The sequence below is a fragment of the Carettochelys insculpta genome, chromosome 2 (genome assembly GCF_033958435.1).
Source record: "Carettochelys insculpta isolate YL-2023 chromosome 2, ASM3395843v1, whole genome shotgun sequence".
Taxonomy (NCBI): Eukaryota; Metazoa; Chordata; order Testudines; family Carettochelyidae; genus Carettochelys; species Carettochelys insculpta.
In genome coordinates this window covers 54,741,401-54,762,300 of record NC_134138.1, presented here as the reverse complement: position 1 = coordinate 54,762,300, position 20,900 = coordinate 54,741,401, and the positions used below count along the sequence as shown (strand labels likewise).

Below are 20,900 nucleotides of genomic sequence, written 5' to 3'. Positions count from 1 at the left end.
AATGCCTCCCCCTTGCTCTCGACCAGGTTGTGGAGTGCGCTGCACGCGCCCACAATCTGGGGGATGTTGGAGGGGCCTGCATCCAGGTGGGTGAGGAGACACCTCCAGCGCCCTTTGAGGTGGCCAAAAGTGTGCTCAACCACCTGGCGCGCATGGTTCAGGCGCGTGTGGAAGCGCTCCTGGCTGGCTGACGAATGGCCGTGTAAGGGTGCATGACCCAGGGCTGGAGGGGGTACGCCGCGTCTGCGATGACGCAGAGGGGCATGGTGATGTCCCCCACAGGGATCTCCTGCTGGGGGATGTAGGTCCCCGCCTCCAGCCGGTGGCACAGGCCCGAATTCCTGAACACCCGGGCGTCGTGGGTGCTGCCAGGCCAGCCAACATAAATGTCCAGGAAGCGGCCCCGGCTGTCCACCAAGGCCTGGAGGACCACCGAACGGTAGCCCTTCCTGTTCATGAAGCGTCCTCCACTGTGCTCTGGAGCTTGGATGGGGATATGGGTCCCATCCAGAGCCGCAAAGCAATTTGGGAAGCCCAGGCTGGCAAACCCCGTGATGGCGGCATCTGGGTCCCCAAGCCTTACGAGCCCGTGGAGGAGCAGGGCATTGATGGCGCAGACGACCTGCAGGGGAAGGACATGGGAGAGCACCAGTGAAGGGTGTGCAGGGTGTGTCTGGCCCTCCCTCCCCAGGGCTGCCCTCCACCCCCAGGGCTCCCCCCCCATGGGTCCTCTTACCTCCATGAGGACAGCCCCAACGGTGGCCTTGCCCATGCCAAACTGCTGCCCCACAGATCGGTAGCTCTCTGGAGTGGCCAGCTTCCAGACAGCGATGCCGACCCGTTTCTCGACGCTGAGGGCACACTGCATGGCGGTGTCCTGGTGCCTCAGTGCGGGAGTGAGCCACTGGCAGAGCTCCAGGAATGTCTGCCAGCTCATGCGAAAGTTCTGGAGCCAGCGCTCGTTGTCCCACTCGCCGAGCACCAGCCGCTCCCATCAGTTGGTGCTCGTGGGGTAGCTCCACAGCCGGCGGTGTGTGCAGCGGCGGGGGGGGGCGGGGGCGGAGGACAGCAGGGTCTGGGGCTGCTTCCTCCTCCCCTGGGGGCAGCTCCTCTTCTTCTGTGACTAGAAGGTGATCAGCTGCCTCCCACATGGCATTGAGCAGGGCGAGCACTGCTCCTGCAGGGGTGGCTGTGTGGACCTCTGGCTGCTGCTGCTGCTGCTGGTGCTGCTGGGGGTCCATACTGCTTCGCCGAGGTGTGCGTTCCTATGGCTCCGCAGACCGTGTGCTGTGCAGGCTGTGTGTGTCTGGGAGGGACCCTTTAAGGGAGTGGCTAGCTGTTGCCCCGGAAGTGCTAGTCCGCCCTGTGACCCTGTCTGCAGCTGTTCCTGGCACCCTTATTTCGATGTGGGCCACTTTGGCATGTAGATGCTCCCCAGCAGCGCCTACTTCGATGTAGTGCTGCCCAACGTCGATGTTGAACGTCGACGGCACCAGCCCTGGAGGACGTGTAGACGCTATTCATTGAAATAACTTATTTCGATTTTGCTACATCGAAATAAGCTATTTCGATGTAGCATTCACGTGTAGACGTAGCTTAAAAGAAATAGAAATAATCCCAACTTACATCAACGCAAGCAAGGTTTGACCCATTGATTTCCACTGAGTTATTCTGGGTTTACACAGAAGTAGCTGAGAATGAAAAGTGATTGTTTTTATTTATTATTCATTACTTATGAAGCACCATTAATTATTCCATTATTGTACAAATCATACATATGGTTAATCCCTACCACACAAAGGCTATGTCTACACTAGCCCCCGCCTTTCAAAAGGGGAATGCTACAGAGACACTTCAGGTGATGCTAATGAGGCACTTTCCTGAATATGCAGCACCTCATTAGCATAAAGGTGGCCGCAGCGATTCAAAAGTGTCGCTTTTGAATCTCGCACCACCCGTGTAGATGGGGTCCTTTCAAAAGGCAGGAGCTAGTGTAGACATAGCCATAGTGCATTTGACTATACAGTTAGACTTGCAATATATTAGAGGACAATGCAAAGGCTATTCATGTGAAAAAAATAAGGGCGGAAAATTATATAATGCAGTGATTTAAATTCAGTGACAAGAAGGTTTGATGGGACAGCAGAAGGGGAGCAAGTAGAAGTTTTTAGTGGGAGGGCTGATGTAGCACTGTTAGACAAAGAAGACATTATTTGCCTTGTTGTTGGAGCTGTGTTGGTCCCAGGTACTTAGAAAGAAAAGGTGAGTGAGGTGATATCTTGTACTGGGCCAGCTTCTGCTGGGAGCAACAAACTTTCAAACTTAAACAAAACTCTTCTCCAGGTCGGTGAAACGCAGTCAGGAATTGTAGGAGAGACGTGGAATCTCCATCATTGGCAACTTTTAAAAGAAGGTTAATCAACCACCTGTCAGGGATGGGCTAGATCGGGGTGGCCAACTTTCGACTCCCACACCGCATGTGGCTCTTGGAGCAATGAAAGGTGGCTTCTGCTTGGAGCCGCGTGCCACAAGTGCTCACTGCCACTCTGCGTGCACGCCCCAGTGCTTGGAGGGAGAAACCCATGGCAGTGGCGCCAGTGAGTCCCAGGCATTCGGTTGGGGGCAGGGTGCCTGACTCTGGGGGAGGAGGAAGAAGGGGGATTGAGTTAGAGCAGAGAGATGGGGTGCCTAGCTCTGAGGGAGGGCTGGGGAATTGAGCCACATATTGCATACTTATTTTTATCTATCTTTCTATCTATCTATGTAATGTATGTATGTATATATAGATATATAATGCATATTTATATTGATAGATAAAAATAAATATGGTGCTCTTTTCACTCTGTCCGCAGCTGTTTTGGCTCTTAATCTCCAAGGCTGGGTCTACACGGAGGGATATTACCAGCAGCTTAATGCTAACGAGCAGTCTTGCAATTGCAAAGGGCTGCTCATTAGCATAATTGCGCAGCTAATTAGCATAGCTGCACAAGATCTCGCTGCTGCCAGCAGTAAACAGGCCATATAGATGTGGCTGTGCTGGCAAAAATCCCTCTGTCGCCAGCCCCTTATGTCTGAAAAAATGCAGGCCAATCATGCAGCCCACTGAGACAAAGGAGGGACAAGGCTGCCAGGCATAAGGGGCTGGCAACAGAGGTGGGGGTTTGCTGGCCGAGGCCTGTCTACATGGCCCATTTACTGCTGGAAGCAGCTTCTGCCAGCAGCGAGATCTCGCACAATTATGCTAATGAGTGGTCATTTGCAATTGCGAGACTACTCATTAGCATGAAACTGCCGGCAATACCCCTCAGTGTGGACCCAGCCAAACTGGTTGGCCACCCATGGTCTAGACCAGCCATGGGCAGCCAAGACTAGTGGGTGAGCTGCATGAGTGTCCCTCCTTCGTCTCAGTGGGCTGCGTGATTGGCGGTAGTGAGCAACCTGCAGCTCACTGAGGTTCCACCTATGGCTCAGGCGCCCCTTCTCTGCCATGTTCACCAACACCTCTGAGTCACTGGAGACCTACTCTGTCTCCCCCTCCCCCCTCATTCCCAGCACTCTCAGAGCAGCAGGCGTCTGCTGAGCTGGGCTCCATTCCTGCGCTTCCCCTCCTTCCCAGAGCCTGAATGCCACAAACCAGCTGTTGGCATACGTACAGGCTCTGGGAAGGAGGGGAGCTTCGTAAACGCTGGGAGGGAGGGGGAAAAGCAGGAAGTGTGGGCAGAGCCGTAACTACCTAGTTTTGCGCTTCGGGCAAGAACATAAAATTGCGCCTCCTTCTATGTTCATAGTCCTGCAGTTATTTTGTAGAAGAAGGGAAAATACATTAATAATAATAATGCCACCACACTGTGTCCACTGGCTGGGGTTAGAGCAGGGGCCTGGGGATGCCTGTCTCTGGAGGAGGGGTTTAGAGCCAGGACCTGGGGACGCCTGTCTCTGGGGGATGGGGAGGGCATTGTGCTTCATAAGCATCCTGAAAATCTGGCAACCCTAGTGGCCTGGCCTTCCACATGGCTGCCAGGGATCCCTGGGGAGTGAAATGCCACCCGGTACAGCCACGGCCGTAGCTGGGAGCCTCCGTGAGCCACACAGGCAGCCTCATTGGCTGTTAGTGGCCCATTTCCCCAGGGAGTGTGGGGCGGGCCATAAATGCACCCAGCCTGGCTGCCAGTGGGCCAGGAGTCCTGCGGGTCTGCTCCCTTGCACCTGCACAGGACATGGGGGTTGCGCAGAGACCAGGCAGAGCAGTACCATGGTAGTGGGAAGAGGCTGGGTGCAGACACGCAGGGCAGAAGGGACAGGAGGCCATTACCTTCCCTTTCTTGGCCCTACGGAGTTGGCCCTGGGGTTCAAACCTGCAAACTCCTCCCAGCATCTCAGCCTTCCCTGCCAGCTGAGCACTTAGGGGTCACCTAGGAATGATTCAGGGACCACCCAACTGATTAGCAGAGCACCCGCAGACACCCCCAGCAGGCAGCGCCTGAGTCTACTGTCTCCTGATGGTGCAATTCCACACATGCCCCTCTGCACAGCACCACCTGCTCACGCCCGTCCCTGTGCACAGCACCGCTCACACCCCCACAGCCCCTGTGCACAGCACCGCCAACACCCCCACAGCCCCTGTGCACAGCACCGCTCACACCCCCACAGCCCCTGTGCACAGCACCGCTCACACCCCCATGGCCCCTGTGCACGGCACCGCCCACACCCCCACGCTCACACCCCCACAGCCCCTGTGCACAGCACCGCTCACACCCCCACAGCCCCTGTGCACAGCACCGCTCACACCCCCACGGCCCCTGTGCACAGCGCTACCTGTGGGCCCCCTGTCCCTGCACACAGCTCCGCTTATACTCCCTGATTATGTACACATGGCACTACCACAGATACCCACCCCACAGCACCACCTCCACACTCCCTGCCCCTGTGCACGGCACCACACTCACCCCTACACACACTGCCACCAGCACACTGTGTACGCAGCCTTAGCGCTTACACACACACAGAGCCCTTACACACGGCACCACTACACACACCTGTCCTGACACACTGCCACCAACACACCCTACTTCTGCACACTGCCCCACCTTCACACACCCTGTACCTAAACACACAGAGCCGTCAGCCACAGCCACCCACCCCCAGTCCCCCCTCAACCCTGCCATTGCCTGTGCGGCCCCATCCCAGCCACAAGCAGCCACTAGGGGCTGCTGAGATGGGAGAGACGGAGGCACAGCAGGTCCATCACACACATGTGCGCGCGCGCCAGTGAGCCTGGGGGAAACCAGACAAAACCCCCCCCCGGGCTCTGCGTGGTTCCCTCCTGCCCCTACCTGTGTCCAGTGTGGGTGCAAGGAAGCAGACCTGCAGGGCTCCCAGCCCACTGGCAGCCAGGCTGGGTGCATTGACTGCCCCTCCCCGCCCCCGCACTCCCTGGGGGAAGAGGCCAGGAGCAGCCACTTAAGCGAGAATAACTACGAGCTGCATGGAGGCTCCCAGCTGCAGCCACAGTTCCCCTGTGGCTGCAGTGGGGGTGTCTAGGTGCATCTCGCCCCACACAGATCCTCAGCAGCTGCATGGGAGGCCAGGCCACTCTAAGATTTCTAGATTTGCAGAATGCTTATGAGGGGCAATTCCCTCCCCCAGAGCCAGACACCCACTCTAACCCAGTCCCCCTCCACTCCCCCAGAGCCTGGTACCCCCAGCTATGACCCCAGCCCCGCTCCCCTCCCCCAGAGCCAGGCATCCCCAGCTCACCCCACAAACATATGTTCTGGTGACTCACCGAAGCCACCGCCGATGCAGTCAGGGATGGCGAATTGCGCCAGGCCTCCTGAGCCGGGCCACGGCCACCCAGGCACAGGCAGCATCAGGCTCCTGAGCTGTGCCAGGAAAACAGTGGTGACAGGGGCCGCCTCCTCTGCTGCTGGCACACATGCCTGTCCCGCCATGTGGTGGGACACGTGCGGAGTGGTGGAAGGGGCACCCCAGGCGTGTGGCTTTTCCTGCGCCACGTGCCCAGGAGAGGGACCAGCACACAGCTGGGCAGCGCGTGGCTGCCCAACACAGGCCCCTGGCCCGGCCCCAGTCCCCACCGTAACCTGCCATGCGGCCCCATGACTGGGGCTCTGGGCTGTAACAATCATGAGGGTGAGTGAAGACTTGCCTGTGCCCCCTCAGCCCTGCACCCGAGGCAAGGGCCTCACTCAACTCTCCCTTCTAACGGCCCTGAGTGCGGGGCTGCAGGGTGCAAGAGGCACCTGCGGGGGGTGGGGCGCAGGTGAGGGGTTCATGGGATGCAGGTGGAAATCTAGTGTGTCTCCTGCCCATGGGTTGCCCACCAATGCTCTAGGCAATATTTTGTTCCTCCATAAGTGCAGGGGACTGGACTTGATGGCCTGCTGAGGTTCCTTCCTGTCCTGGAATTCTATTATTTTCTAATAGTAGGCCTGTTTCTACTCTCCGTTGTGCTGGACTAAATCAGAAGTACCTCCATCAAAGTCAGCAGAGCTATACTGGTATAAATACTGTGTCACTGAGATTGAAATCAAGGCCTCTTGATTGCAATGGTTTGCCTTTAGCATCTTCTGACCACATAAAGGGGTGGGAGCCTGTTCTCAATCTTTATTTTGTTGTTCATATTTTTATAAACTCTGAAATTGACACTTTGCAATTAATACATCCTGTATATGTTGTGTTTTTGTTGCAGTCATTGCTCAGGCTACTTCTCTTTTGAGTATACAAAGTTTCCATAGCTCTATTTTTATAATCAAACGTGATTATTCTTTCAGGCCCAATGCTGCAACTGTAATTTTAATTTATCCATCTGCCATTTAGTGAAATGCTGAAGAAACATTTGAAAAGCATAAACACATCATTTATCCCTACGCCTGTAAATGACACTCTCCTGCACTTGTCAAACTGAGTTAAATGACACTCCTGTGACATGTACAATATTACCAATAAATTGGATAATCAGTCATGTCTGTGTACAGTTTGACAGGAGTGTCCTGAATACATTGAATTCAGAACAGATTTTTAAGAGACAGAAGCTCATCACTCTTGAGCGTAAAAAAAAAAAAAAGAACACTGTAGAGGCATCAAGGCTGGACTCATTTGCTCTGTTCAGTTAAAGGACACCTTGGGAAATGGTAAGGCCACTTCTTACTGGAAATCTTTTTCATTCCTTCATCTAATGTTCTCCTTGGGAAAATGTAAGACATTGGAGATTACATCAATGACCAGAAAATGGTTTGCTCCAAGGGGGTGAGGGACAGAAGACGTGGAAAAATTAAGTAGATTTATTTAGGATTTTTGAACTAGAAAAGCAATGGGTCATTGCAGCATTTGGTTTCTAAAAGCACTGAGTCAGCCCCAGTTGCGCACACTGTGCATGTACCCACAGCAAGCACTTTTGAGCAAATAATAATTTGCATTTGTGCAGCATGTGACATCAGCAATCCAGCCATTTTGCACTGCTCATGCTCTGACGGAATCAGAAAGCCTTAACCCTGATGCCCTTGATATACCCTCTTTCCCTGAATGGAGATCCTATGCTGAGTAGAATGTGTCCCTCAGAGTGCTTTGTAAGCTTAGACTGAACCTCACAAATCCCTGGGAAGTGCCTTACATCCCATATTCCACTTTGAAAAGTGAGGCCTATGTGGCTTTTTCAATATTCAGATGGGTCACCAGGTTCAGGATTTCCCCCAATTACATTTTTGTGGCAAACATCTTTCAGCTTGTGAACGTGTATTTGAATATGGAGAACAAAGCTTTCCTAATGGCATATCCAATCAATGAATCCAGACCAGCTCCCATAAAGTTAATAGGGAAACTCTCTTTTATTTTACAGAGTGCAGGATTGGGGCCATTATTAAATTTATACACAGCTTGTTAAGGCAGCTGTTTATCAAAAGTAGAGTTGTCTGAATTTTTATCATCGTCATCATCATTATCATCATCAACAACAACAATCTTGGGCTTAGCTCCCCTTGGTGTCCAATGCCTCCCTCACTATTTCCTTCCATCTTTCCCCTGTCCAGTGCAGAGTGGCTTAGTTTCTGTAGACGAGCTCCACACCAGTCTACTATATCATCTGTCCATTCTCTGTGGGGTCTACCCCTCCTATTCAAGCTGTCCATTATGCCAAATACCAGGGTCTTCATTTTTGTTTGTTGTTCATTCTGCAGATACGCCCAAATAGCTGTAATTTGCATTGTATAACCTTCTGCAGTACATTCTCTTTTGTGCACATCTTTCTATATAATTCCTCATTGGTGACTTCTTCATCTATCCTATTCTCAGGATCTATCTGTAACAACTCCTCTCGAATGCTAGTGCCCTTCTTTTGAAATCTTTCGTTATCAGCCATGTCTCACATCCATATGACACTCTGTTGAATACGCAGGTTTTCAAGACTCTCAGCTTTGTTCCTAAGCTAATCGCTTTGCTTTTCCAGATCTTATCTACCACCTTCGAACTCGCTCTTTCTTTCACTATTCTAGTCGCTATTTCCTTCTTACAAACTAGATCATATGTTATGTTGCTCCCCAGATGTGTGAACTTTTCTACGTTCTCTACTTAGACCCGGCTACACTGATCTTCCTTCCTATTTTCTTATCTCCAAATACCGTTGTTTTTGTTTTATTGATGTTCATAATCAGTCTGTACCACTTCCCTTCCCCATTTAGCACCTGCACCATTCTTGCTAGCTTCTCCTCATCTTCTTCAATAATTACTATATCATCTGCGAACCTCAAGTTGTTAATTCTCTTCCTGTGACCACCCTTGATCTTGTCCATCTCATCCTTGGTCTTCTCCATCTCTCTTTCTCGGTGCATGATGAAGATATTCAGTGATATCAGATCTCCTTGTCTCGTACCTGTACTCATTCTAAACTAACTTTCCAACTCTTCACACATTCTCACCGCTGCCTCCACATTGTTGTTGATATTCTTCGACAACTGTATCAGTATCCTATCAACTCTGTTTGACTCCAACACCACCCAAATCACTTTCTGATCTATACTGTCAAATGCCTTTTGAAAATGGATTAAGCAATTGTACATGTTCTTGTTCTTTCATCGAGCTTTCTCCATTATCAGTCTTAATGCCAGTATCTGCTGAATGGTATTTCTATCTTTCCTGAATTCCACTTGATCACCTGCTAGATGTTCTTCTATCTGCGATCTCAGTCTCTCTGCCAGTATCGTCATCAGCACCTTGCCCAGATGACGTGTTAGGGCAACAACCATTCTGCAGTTCTTGAATTTCGCCTATGAAGATGTGAAGGCAAGAGAGACACGAGCTTTATTGTCACAGACAGGGTAGAGTTTCTGTGCACTGGACTTTACAGAAATCCTTTGGATTTCCCCACAGAAATCAGAAGCGTCTGTGTAATTGACTGTATCTCAAGAAAGGGTATTTCTTTGCGATCTCCAAACAAATTATGCTGATCCTTCTCACTTTCCTGTGTAAGAATTTGCCTCCCGGTCCTTGTAATTGTTCTCCTCCTGCTTTTTCTAATACAGACCTACAAGGAAATCTTTGAGGTTTTGAAATATTGGAGTGGGTCTTTCCAACCTTATTTGTATAGACATAGATCAGTACTTACATAGTGGACCCTCTGATTAATCTAAATGTGCACTGGGGCACCAACAGGCTTCCTGGGCCCTAATCAAGGTTGGGGGGCCTGCTCCATGCTCCCAGAAGGGGCAGGGCCTCAGGCAGAAGGGGCCCCTGAAGCAGCATGCTCTCAGCACCACCCAGCATGTAAAGTGCTTGCTTCCCCTCTCCCTCCCCCACTCCCAGCATTCAAAGCTGCCCAGAACACACCAAGTGATGCTCCAGTGGCAATATTATGGGCCTGGGGCTCTGAATGCTGCTGCTCCTACAGCAGCAGTGGTGATGGCTGGAGGCCATGGGCCCTTTTGAAGCACCAGGCCCCAGGACAAATTCACCCTTCCCTTCCCCCCTCAGCAGGCCTGAATGTGCACAAACACAACTGAAATTGACCGGTAACTGAAATTTCCAGGCAACCAACAAGCACAAGTGCAGAGTCCAGCCCTTAAGATAGAAGAATCCTGTGTGCTACTACAGGCTTCTACAGAAAATGACCTGGATATTGCATAGTAACAGAGAGGTAGCTGTGTTAGTCTGTATTCTAAAGAAACAACCCAGCAGTCATGTAGCACTTTTAAGACTGCAGAAAAACCTGGATATGAGTCAACGGTGTGCACGTGTTGCCAAGAACACTAATAGCATATTGGGCTGCATTAGTAGGAGCAATGGCAGCAGATCAAGACGAGAACATTATTCCCTTCCATTCGGTACTGGTGAGGCTACATCTGGAGAACTGCATTCAGTTTTGGGCCCCTCCCTACGGAAAGAATTTGGACAAATTGGAGAGAGTCCATCAGATGGCAATGAAAATGATTAGGGGGTTGAAGCATATGATTTATGAAGAGAGGCTGCAGGAATTAGGGTGTTTATTCTGCAGAATAAAAGAATGAAGGGGAGATTTGATAGCAGCCTTCAGTTACCCGAAAGGTGGTTGCAAAGGGGATGGAGCAAAGCTGTTCTCAGTGGTGGCAAATGACAGGGCAAGAAGCAATGATCTCAAGTTGTACTGGGTGAGGCTGAGGTTGAATATCAGGAAAAAACTGTTTCACTAGGAGGGTGTTGAAGCTCTGGAATAGTTTGCCTAGGAAGGTGGTGGAATCACCATCCTCAGAGGTTTTAAAGGTCAGGCTTGACAAAGCCCTTGATGGAATGATTTATTTGTAGTTTGTCCAACTTTGAGAGGGGCCTCCTGAGATCTGTTCCAACCCTAATCTTCTATGATTCAGTTGCAGTTTAACATAGGCTCAATCCTTTTGTATTGAAAAGGATACCTGTTTTGCCATTCTTCTATCTGAGAGGAGAAATGATTTTACAAATGACTGGATTACTAGTTTAAACCATTATGGTGACAAGTACCTAATAAAGAGAGTTTGGTTGAAAGAATATTGCTTTAGTATTGAATATTTTTATCCAGCATTGACAACTAAGAAGCAATTGATGCTGTTAGTAGTGATAGGGTGTCAGTAGAATTAAGATGTATCATGCCTAGTTTATACACATTTATCCAATTTACAAATAAATCTCTCTGCTGAGGAAAGCAAAAGAGATATTAGCTATAGGGTAAATCACATGCAAGATTCAATCTTTTACCTCAGTAAAAATATTGGAAACAAATTCTGCTTTCCACTGTTCCACTGCAGTCGATTGAATTATCTGAGCGTTAAAGTAAATGAGAGAAGAATTTGATCCTTGATTATAAAAGTTTATAAAATGCTTTGCTGCTGCAGAATGTTGATCACAAAAAGAACAAAGTCTTAACATAAAAAAGAACTTAAATTATAGATTTAATTTTATTTAAAACCTACATAGGTGCAGTTTTTCATTTTTCTAACACATACAGAACTCCTGATAATCAGCTTTCATGTGCCTGTGTTCAAAATTACACCTCTGAAAATCTGTCCCCTCCGGGAATCCTTTATTCTTAAAGATGACAGAATTTAAAGTGATATGTGATTAACTAATACAGCATCTCCAGCAGGAGCTAACCAACTCCAGTGGGATTTTTTTTTTAAGTGAGGCTGAGTTTAACAGGAATTCATCTTACTTTTGTGCTGGTGGGTTTTCTGTGGGCTCAGAGTAAACATTACTGTGTCTCTCATTTTGTTAATAGCATCGTGCTGTTGTTAATGCTGTGGTGATGGAATATGTTTGTAAGTAGGATATCAGCCAGTTTTTGATGCCTTTATGAAACTGATGATTCCACCAGTCCATAGAATTGTTCAAACCTCTCTCTGATTACCACTGGCTGTATATTTGGTATGCTAGACAGTACAAGCAGGTGCCTGCAGCATCTGTAACACAACTTATTTGGTTGCTAAGGAATACCTCTCAAGAGGCTATGAGCCCTGCAGTCACCTTAATCTTTGGGCCAATGATCATCTTCTAATTTGCAGTTTCATGTTCTATAATGTAGCACTGACTAAATCATTGTGCCTGACTGTTGGCATGGAAAAGTGTGAGCAATTAAGGCTGGAGCAGAGGAGAATATATTGGTCTCTCACAGTGTCCTTCCATTACAGTATTATCAAGCATTGAAAAATTATGAATTAGGTCCCACAAAAAATCATGAAATTGACTTGAAAATCAGAAAAATGTTTAAGCAGCATGTTTTGGATTCCCTATTTCATTCCCAGCCTTTTCTTGTACACGTGGTTCCTGTTTTCAGTCTCTTATTGATGACTGTGAGGGCTAGGAATTTGTCGTGTTGAACCAGGGCTCTACCAGTACAACTTATGAATTCTGATTGATAGTGTAAAGTGGTATTAGGAAGGATTTCTGTATAATGCATGCCTAGATGTATGTGGTTCCACCATCACTCGCAGATGCAGAGGCAGGAGCACACCACAGAGGTGCAGTGGGTTGGTGTTTCAGTCTCAAGGATCCTGTTCAGGTACACACATCTAAAGGATGGTGAGCTGAGTGGCATCTTTAGAAAACCAGTGTAGGTGACTCTCTGAAGGGATGGAGGAAGGAAGGACCTTGGAAGAGTTATCCAAAAGACAGGACCAAGGTGGCCAGGAAGATGTTAAATAGCAAGCCCAGAGAGAAAGAGTCAGGAGAGTGTACGGTCACACAAACTGGGGAAGAGAATTTGTGAAGGACAGAGGCCACCCTGCATGAGGTGGAGACACCCTGCCTGCCTGCTGGCCTGCCTGCCTGCCTTTGCATGCAGATGATCCCCACGGATTCTCAAAGGAAAAGAGAGTTAATGGGGACATGGGCAATCCTTAGCATTTAAGGGGCCCTGTGCAATACTATTAAACTGTTGCCCCTATGCCTAACTTGCTCTTAGCAACACAAGCATAAGCTTACAGTTCCCTGCAGAGACACCCCCTCCCATCCCCCAGGCCCTCTCCCTCACACGAAATGTGTCATGGGGTGCATTCGGCTCTGTGATTACATCCCATGCCTCAGGAGTCTGCGCCACGCACTTGGTGTGTAGGAGCTGACCCACTCTTACCTGCTTGTCCCACTAGTCATGACCAGATCGACTCACCTGCGGTCCCAGAACTATGAGATTTTGTAGGGCTCCTATGTCTGTGGCTTTTTTCCTAATCTAAAATAAAGTGATCACGTGGGGGCAGACAGTTGAGGTGCGGGCTGGAGGCAATGTTCTCTCCAATTTTTTTTCCATCTATATGCAGGAAACATGTGTTGTGTGCACCGAGGCATGTGCAGGTGTGTCTAGCCTGTAGGGACACATACTGCAGGCTGTGAGCACTATGGGCGATCTGCTAATTAGCTGGGCAGCGTATGACTCTTTTCTGGGTGGCCACCCAAGCACTCAGCTTGCAGGGAACACTGGCTGTTGAGTGGAGCTGGGGAAGAGGACTTCAGGGTGCACAAGAGGGCTCAGGGCTGGGGACCAGGGGTTTGAAGTGAAGGAGGGGGCTCAGGACAGGAACTTGGAGTGTGGGGGATGTGGTCTGGGTGGGAATTAGGTTTGGGGAGGAACCTTAGGGTTGGTGCATGATCTGGGAAGAAGTTAGGGTGTGGGAGGAGACTTAGGAATTGGGCAGGAGGCTGAGGTTTAGGACATTTACCTCAAGCAGTTTTCGTTTGGTGGCACAGCAAGGCTGAGGCAGGCTCCCTGCCTCTCCTGGCCCCACATCACTCCCAGAAGCTGCCGGCATTTCCCTACAGCCCCAAGGCATGGCCCAGCATGCTGTCGTTGGTGGCCCAGTATGCTGTCTTTGCCTGCAAATGCTACCCCACAGCCCCCATTGGCTGCAGTTCCCAGCCAGTGGGAGCTGTCGGGGGTGGCACCAGCAGGCCAGGGCAGTACACAGAACTTCCCTGTTTGCTGCGAGCTGAGGCTTGCCGCTTCAGCCCCAGTGGGAGGGAACCAGGGTTCAGGGCTTCCACCCCACAGTGCAGAAAATTGCCATGGGCTAGCTGAAATTAATGCTTTGCCAGTGGGGCCCCAAATGTTTGGGTGCCCTAAGAAGCAATGTACGCTGCATATGCCTAAGGACGATCCTGCATAACAGTTTAAGGTGTTTATTGTTTTGTGGATCCATACTTTCCTGTGCTTTATGTGATTAAGAAAAAGAGCATTCATGTGTTAGACTCTGGAGAAAGTGTGTGTGTTATGTGTCATACTTTCTGCGGGCCCCAGGTTTCACCTCCTTGGCCTGGAGTCCTGTGACGGGTGTGTTTAAGTAATTAGATATCTTCAGGGTCAGCACTAGTCCTGGAGTCAAGGCCAGGCTGACTGAGTAGCCCCATTTCTGGGACCGGATCATTGACCATGTCTGTGCCCAGGAAATATCCCTCAAAGCATAGAGGATGATAGCACATAGATGTCACTCCTACTGTGCCATAAACATTTTTGCGGGGTAACTATCTTGCTAATGTATATTTCTAGTACATGGGAGCAGGGATCTGTATGCTACAATATGGTTCTTATACCTCACTGTGCAAAGCTTCGGTTCCACAGGCTTTCTCCAGGAAACTAATCACAGGCTGGGACAGGGGAACACAATTCATTCCCTCCTCCTCCCAAGAGCTGCCCAGTAGCCTCTCCATCTGTACTTTTTCAGCCTATGGAGTGAAGTAGCCTCTGCAGGTGCCTATACCCAGCATACCAGCTGCCAGGTGTGTGGGTCATATGGTCTCCTTTGCTCCGTTCCAATGGCCTTTCTACACTTATCTGTCTGTGACCAGTGTAGGGACTTCTTCAGCAGGGTAAGCAGAGACCTCCTCTACACCTGCTGTGCTCGTGCTCTTCTCCAAGCATCATTGCTGTGGGATTTAGGTAGCATGAAGGGCCTGGAATGAGCCATCTATTTTAGGGTGAATTTCACTCACAGTTCACAGTTAACATGGAAGTAGGGAACCCAGGGTAGCGTCTCAAATGGAATGTAGAGGAGGCTTGATCCTGTAAGAGGCAGGGCTTCCTTCTTACCTCATTTGTACTTCAGGAGGCATTGAGGATCATCGAGAAGAAGGAAAGTAGGGCACGTACTTCATCAGGACTGTGCTTTAAAGAAACTATTGTCAGTACCAAATATCATACCAAATGAGTTTATCTGACCTCATTTTAGAGATATTTTGCAGAACACCTCTGCTTTTTAAGTCAACGGCCGGTGTTTCTCAGGCGAAAGATTAAAACTACAGGAAAACTATACATTCTCTTTCTGTCTGATTTTACTGCAGTTGTGAAAATGTCGTGCCCAATAAACAACTATTATAATCAATGTGGTATTATGGGCAGTAACGCTGGAGTGTAATGGCCTAAAAACCTTTTGAGGTAATTACAAAGGGGTTTTTTTAACAGCGAAACTAAGAGCTCAGACAGTAACCGAGAAGAATTAGCAGTTTGATTCTTTTAAAATAATTTTGAAATTTCAAAATAGTTGCTCTGTACTGCTGCAGGTTTGAGACACTGTAAAAAAATGGAATATTGATCTTTTCGTTTACAAATTCAGGCTTTGGGGATTAAGATTTCATTTCAAACCTAGTGGTCCTTTGACTACAGAATGGGTCTAAGAATGGAATTTTCAGATCATTGATTTTTTGCATAAAACCAATTTTTCCAAAGGTCCAATGAGAAAGGTTAGAGTCTCAGATTACTCACTAAATTGAAATAAATCATGTTTAGATGCCAACATTTGAAGAATATTTAAAACAATATGAGGAATTCTGTCTGGCTGAAATTCACACAAGTGTGAAGTGTCACCTCAAGGTAACATCTGCAACAATCCAGCAGAACTCTTAAGCCTATGCTTACCTTTAAGCATATGAAGTAGCCCATTAAAGTCTTGCATGATTAAAGTTTAAGTGCTATGCTAGATCAGGGCCTCAGGTGTGTGATAGGGCTGTGCAAAGGAGAGTCATTGACAGAGAGCCCATGCAGTTCTCTTTGTGCTAGAGTGGATGGTTTGATGGATGTGTGGAAGGAAGAACTGAGCAGAGCCCATATCATCTAGGCCAGAATGTGGAGTTCACTTTCCAATGGAAATTCTAAAGTTGCAAAACAGTTTGTTCCATATCAGAATGAAATCTCACAGCTTGGAAATTCCCCATGGAATGACTGGAATCTGCAGTTTTCATTTTAAAAAATGCACCTGAACACCAGTCTCCATTTGGCATTTTCAAAATGAAATTATTGAAGCTCCCAAGCCTCTGGCTGTCTACCTGGCAGCTTACCAAGAAGTGGAATCCATAAGATTCCTGGCTTCAGCTGCAGCTGTCAGGGATTTCAGGAGCCTGGCTCTGCAGTAGTCCATGAGATAAGGAAGTAGATAGGAAACCTGGCAGATCCCCAACATCGGCATGGCTGCTGGCACAAAGTCACCTCATACAGGGCCCAGAATTCCTGCGTGGGAAACCCAGAGCACACCAGGACTCCTAAGTAAACAACACCTCTTCCTAAGACAGAACACTTGCACTTTTTAAGCACTTTTTAAGCTATTTGGGACTCACTACCCAACCTAAATCCATGGCCTCTTAACCCAGAGTGACACACCTTCTCCAAGGTATGTCTTTGACAATTTCTGCCCTCTTTCATAAATATTCTCCCAAACGAGCACACATGCAGTCCCCTAAACAACATAACAAAACCTTGCTAGAGAGTTGCATGGGAGTGGCATTATAATCAAACAATTATAAATGTCAAAGTCAGATTTTCCCCCTTTCTTCTACAAGAGAGTTTCTTTTCCCTTTCCAATTCCTAGCCCTGGGCATTACAGAATTAAAAAGGGGCAGAAGGAGGCAGGGCCTAGGATGGAAAAGCCAAACATTTTCAGTTAAATTGCATACACATCTTAGAAAAATGAAAAGAAAGAAACTAGTTACTTTCAAACACTTCACAATACAACGTTAAACAAAAATCTGCTGTGGTTTTTTTTTTGTTTTGACCACATCTGCAAACAAGAATTGTTCAAAACACACTCCTTCACTATAAGGGTTTTCAATCAGTGTGCTGTGAGAACTGTTCCAGTGTGCCATGAAATGTCATCAGTTTTCATCAGTTGTACTCCTTTCAAAGAGCCATGATGAGGAGAAATAACTTCCCCGCAGGAGCACTTGGCACTGGGAGGCAGCTGAAATGCAAGCAGGGAGGGAGGGCAGGAGCCTCTTGAAGCTGGGATGCAGTTTAGTTTCTGTGTCCCTGCTCCAACGAAGGAAGGGGAGCCTGCTCTCTGGACCCCCCTTCCCACCCCGTAAATAATCAAATATATCGGAGGTTACTTGATTACTCAACATCCCATTTGATCCTTGTTTAGCTTGTTGTATGCACTACTGTGTTGAAAACCTCTCTAATAAGACTGCAACCACAGTAAGTGTAAGTGTGACATTTATGAGCAATCTGTTCAGCTGAACAAAAGGGGGGTGTGCTGTCGAATTATTTGTCTCATAGAAGTGTGCTGTGTTACTGATAAGGTTGGGAACCATGGGAAATAACAATCCCTGATAAGACACCTTCTGGTGTGTGTCTATATTGTTTTTTATTCCACACATATATTTTGTATTTCTTCATCCTTTCTAAATGCTGCTCTCTCTTTGTTTTTTTCTCCTTTAGTTTCTAGTCTAAATCCTCTATTTTTTTCTTTGATAATTTCTGTATCTTCTTCCCCTTTATTCTTGCTCTCCTGGCTCATTTCATAAGCAGGTCCCACCCCCATTTACAATAGTTTATCCTCTCAGGTGGCTGAAGCAGTGTATGGTTTGTCTTCCCTGACCTTGACGAACTATCTGCGGTTGCTAAGAGTGAAAATCCCCTGAAGCGCATTTTGTAGTGTGCAGCCCTTTTATCAGCTCCTCAGTCTTCTCTTTTCTGTCCACTTGTGATAGACATCATTACTGGCACTCGCTACAGTGGCAAGAGGTGATTATTAGGAATGGGACATTCAAGAATGACCATACTAAATTGACTTCATGCTTCCCCTTTCAAACATGGTTGTTCTCTAGGCCTTTCCAGTTCCCACCTGCATTTATTTCACTTGATATCTCCTTACTCAGTGTGCCTCTAGACAGTTTCTTCTCATCTCTGTCAAAGTGGCATCCATTTCCCTTTCAAAACCTAAAGGAACAGCATTGAAACAAACCTCAGGGAGCAATTAGTGTTTGTAAGACACATCACCTGTTTTCCTAGAATCGCCTCTGTCTCCTTCTGTATGTCTAGGTTTGTTTGTTTTGGTTTTTTTTTGGGTGGTGGGGAGGTTCAGTAAGAAGGCTTAGTAAGCAACAGTCCCATCATCCTATGTTCTCGCAGGTCAAATTTTTTCATCCCCTGCCGACCTATTATTCTTAATTGCAGGCCTTTCTGAGTCTCCAACTTGTTCTCAGATCTTCCCAGGATGCTGCATAATCTAGATGAACACAGGAAGAGGAAAGAGGAAGACCACTGATTTGGAGTCCTTGTCTTATTTGATCTCTGAGAATTATAGTAATAGTCATCTAACCACAGAGCTGTTATGCTCTATTAATTTCTTTCCCGATGTGATGCCAGCTTCTTTCAGTTGCTGTGTGTAGGGGCTGTTAATAAAAATTCGTATTCCCAAATCTATCATATAATGGTAGCATACAAAAGGGTATCCTATCAGGCTTAGAAATAACCTCTCTAAGTCCTTTTCATGCAACAATTATATACGTTGGGATGGGAGTGTAAACACTCCAGATATTTTAAGTGTGAAAATAAATTGGCATTGTAATACCACAAATATTTTAATAGAAGTAGTTTTTCTATGTGTAGGTTCATTATTGCTTTTTGTGTTCTTTCCACAGAGGTTATGTCTTTGATTATGATTACTACAGAGATGATTTCTACAATCGGTACGTGTGGCTTTATTTCTACATACCCTACAGTTTTCAATATTTATCGATAATGTTGTTACATAATTTACTTAGAGAGGGTTTAGATTTTAATTTTGCAAGTATTCCTGTTTAATTGTCTTCTTTTCATATTGGGGAAAAAACTCACTAGAAATAGATTCAACATGGAATGAGATTTACATAAAACTTCCCAGGGTCCTCCCATTTCTGCAAATTCTTTTGGTGTTCTGAATCTCAGAAAGACCTTTTGGAGATTTTCCTGTTCTGAAAAATAAGGATATAAAAAGAAAAGCTGGTGGTTTCCTATCCCTGCTGAGTTCTTCCCCATTATGATTTCACTGGAATATGTTGCAGATGTGGGAGTTCTTTAAATATGAGGGTTTAAGAAAGTGTTTTGTCTTGATGATTATGTTTGTGAAATGTCGCCTGAGAAATGTATTTTCAGGCCTCCCTCTAGAAGTTGATGGGATCTGCCCATCATGTAATCATTTGCATACACTATTTGGCAGAAGCTGCAGTAATATAGATTCAGACAGGACATACAGTATAGAGAAGGGACATTTTTTACAGAAGCTTGTAAGGGGAACAGTGCAACTGTGAGTGGGGAGGGCTTAATGCCACCTTTGTGGCGGCTTAATTCTTTTTTGATCTAGGGTCTTCTCATCTGTTGGTGTGAGTCAGAGGTACTCCAAGTGCTCCAAGGTACTCCGAGTAGCTGCCTGTGGGGCTTTCTGGGGCCCACAAAAGCCAGAGCATGGGGTTCTTTCACCACCCCTCCTCCATCCCGTTTATAAATCTGCCTTCAGCACACACCTACACTAGGGGATGCAGAGGAGAGCAGTGTCGGGCTACTGCTCTGCCAGCGCTACACCAGTGTGGGAACCCCTTTATTCATGGTAAAGGAGCCATAGCAGAGCAGGAGCCTTAAATATTAGGGAAAAAATAATGAAGGGATAATGTTCCCCATAAATCACACTTGAAAAACAAAGCAATTTTCATCCAGTAGGCCACCTGTGTTGTTTGCTTTGGGGGCCTGTTTATTTTGACTCCCTTACTAAATGACCCTCGGCATGGAGAGCCAGCTATTCATCAAACTGCCTGCAAATACTGCCACTTTATCCAGCCCTAGTAGTAGCAGAGTGGCTTTGTCTTAATGGAAACAAATTCCATATAAAGCCAAATTGGGAGAGTGTAATTTAGAGAAAAGGTGAATGAGAGGAAATGTGAAAGAGAGATACAAAATAGCAACTGTTGGAGAGAGAAAGAGGGATGTGGAACTGGGCACTGGGGGTGAGGAGGAAGAAGATTTGTTCTCCCCCTACACCACTGCTCTTGCTCTTAGTAGAAGATCAGACCTACTCCAGAGGTTCCTGCCACTGGAAGAGATTTTTGGTGGTGCATCCAATATGCCCCCTGCTTCTGGGAGCAGCCCATCTAGGAGGCTCTTAGCTGTGATTCTCTGCTAGGCAGTGAAGGGACAAGACTTGTTCTTCCTTTGCATGGCAGCTTGGGTAGGGAGATCAGACCCACTTCTGGTTATCTTTTGGGTTGGGAAGCATGCAATATGTTTGTAGGAAAGTGTTATCTTTTCAATGATGAACTGAATGGGCACAGTTAACTATGTTGGGAATTGAATATTCAGCTCAAGTTGAAGGACTCCAGCCACGGAACCACTGCAAATGACTGTGGAATTTAGGCAAAGACAAGTTAAGGCTCTCAGATCTAGTGGATTAGGCATGTGTCAGGCAGAAAATATATTAGGAACCGTGAGTTCTAATTCTAGGTCTCATTCTGAGAAAATCCTTATTCCTTCTGTGCTTCTGTTTCCACATGTTTAACTACCCCCTTACAGCAGTTGTGACAGGGTTGCTCTGAAAATTAAATACTACATAAATATTATCATTGGGTATCACTAACTTTTGAAGGGGCTATGTAGCACTGCACAGAGAGAGCAAATGTCTCTCCTTGCTACTTCTGCACAACGAACTGGAAACTGA

General features: G+C 47.3%; 1 protein-coding gene across 4 annotated transcripts in view; it reads left to right on the top strand.

The window, feature by feature from the left end:
• RALYL (RALY RNA binding protein like) overlaps positions 1–20,900 on the top strand; it is a 309,810-nt gene that overhangs the window by 246,609 nt on the left and 42,301 nt on the right. For all 4 annotated transcript variants that reach the window (XM_074987013.1, XM_074987012.1, XM_074987014.1 and 1 more), the window contains one exon: positions 18,856–18,903. In XM_074987013.1, the coding sequence (XP_074843114.1) occupies positions 18,856–18,903 (48 nt within the window). The remainder of the gene's footprint in view (positions 1–18,855; positions 18,904–20,900) is intronic.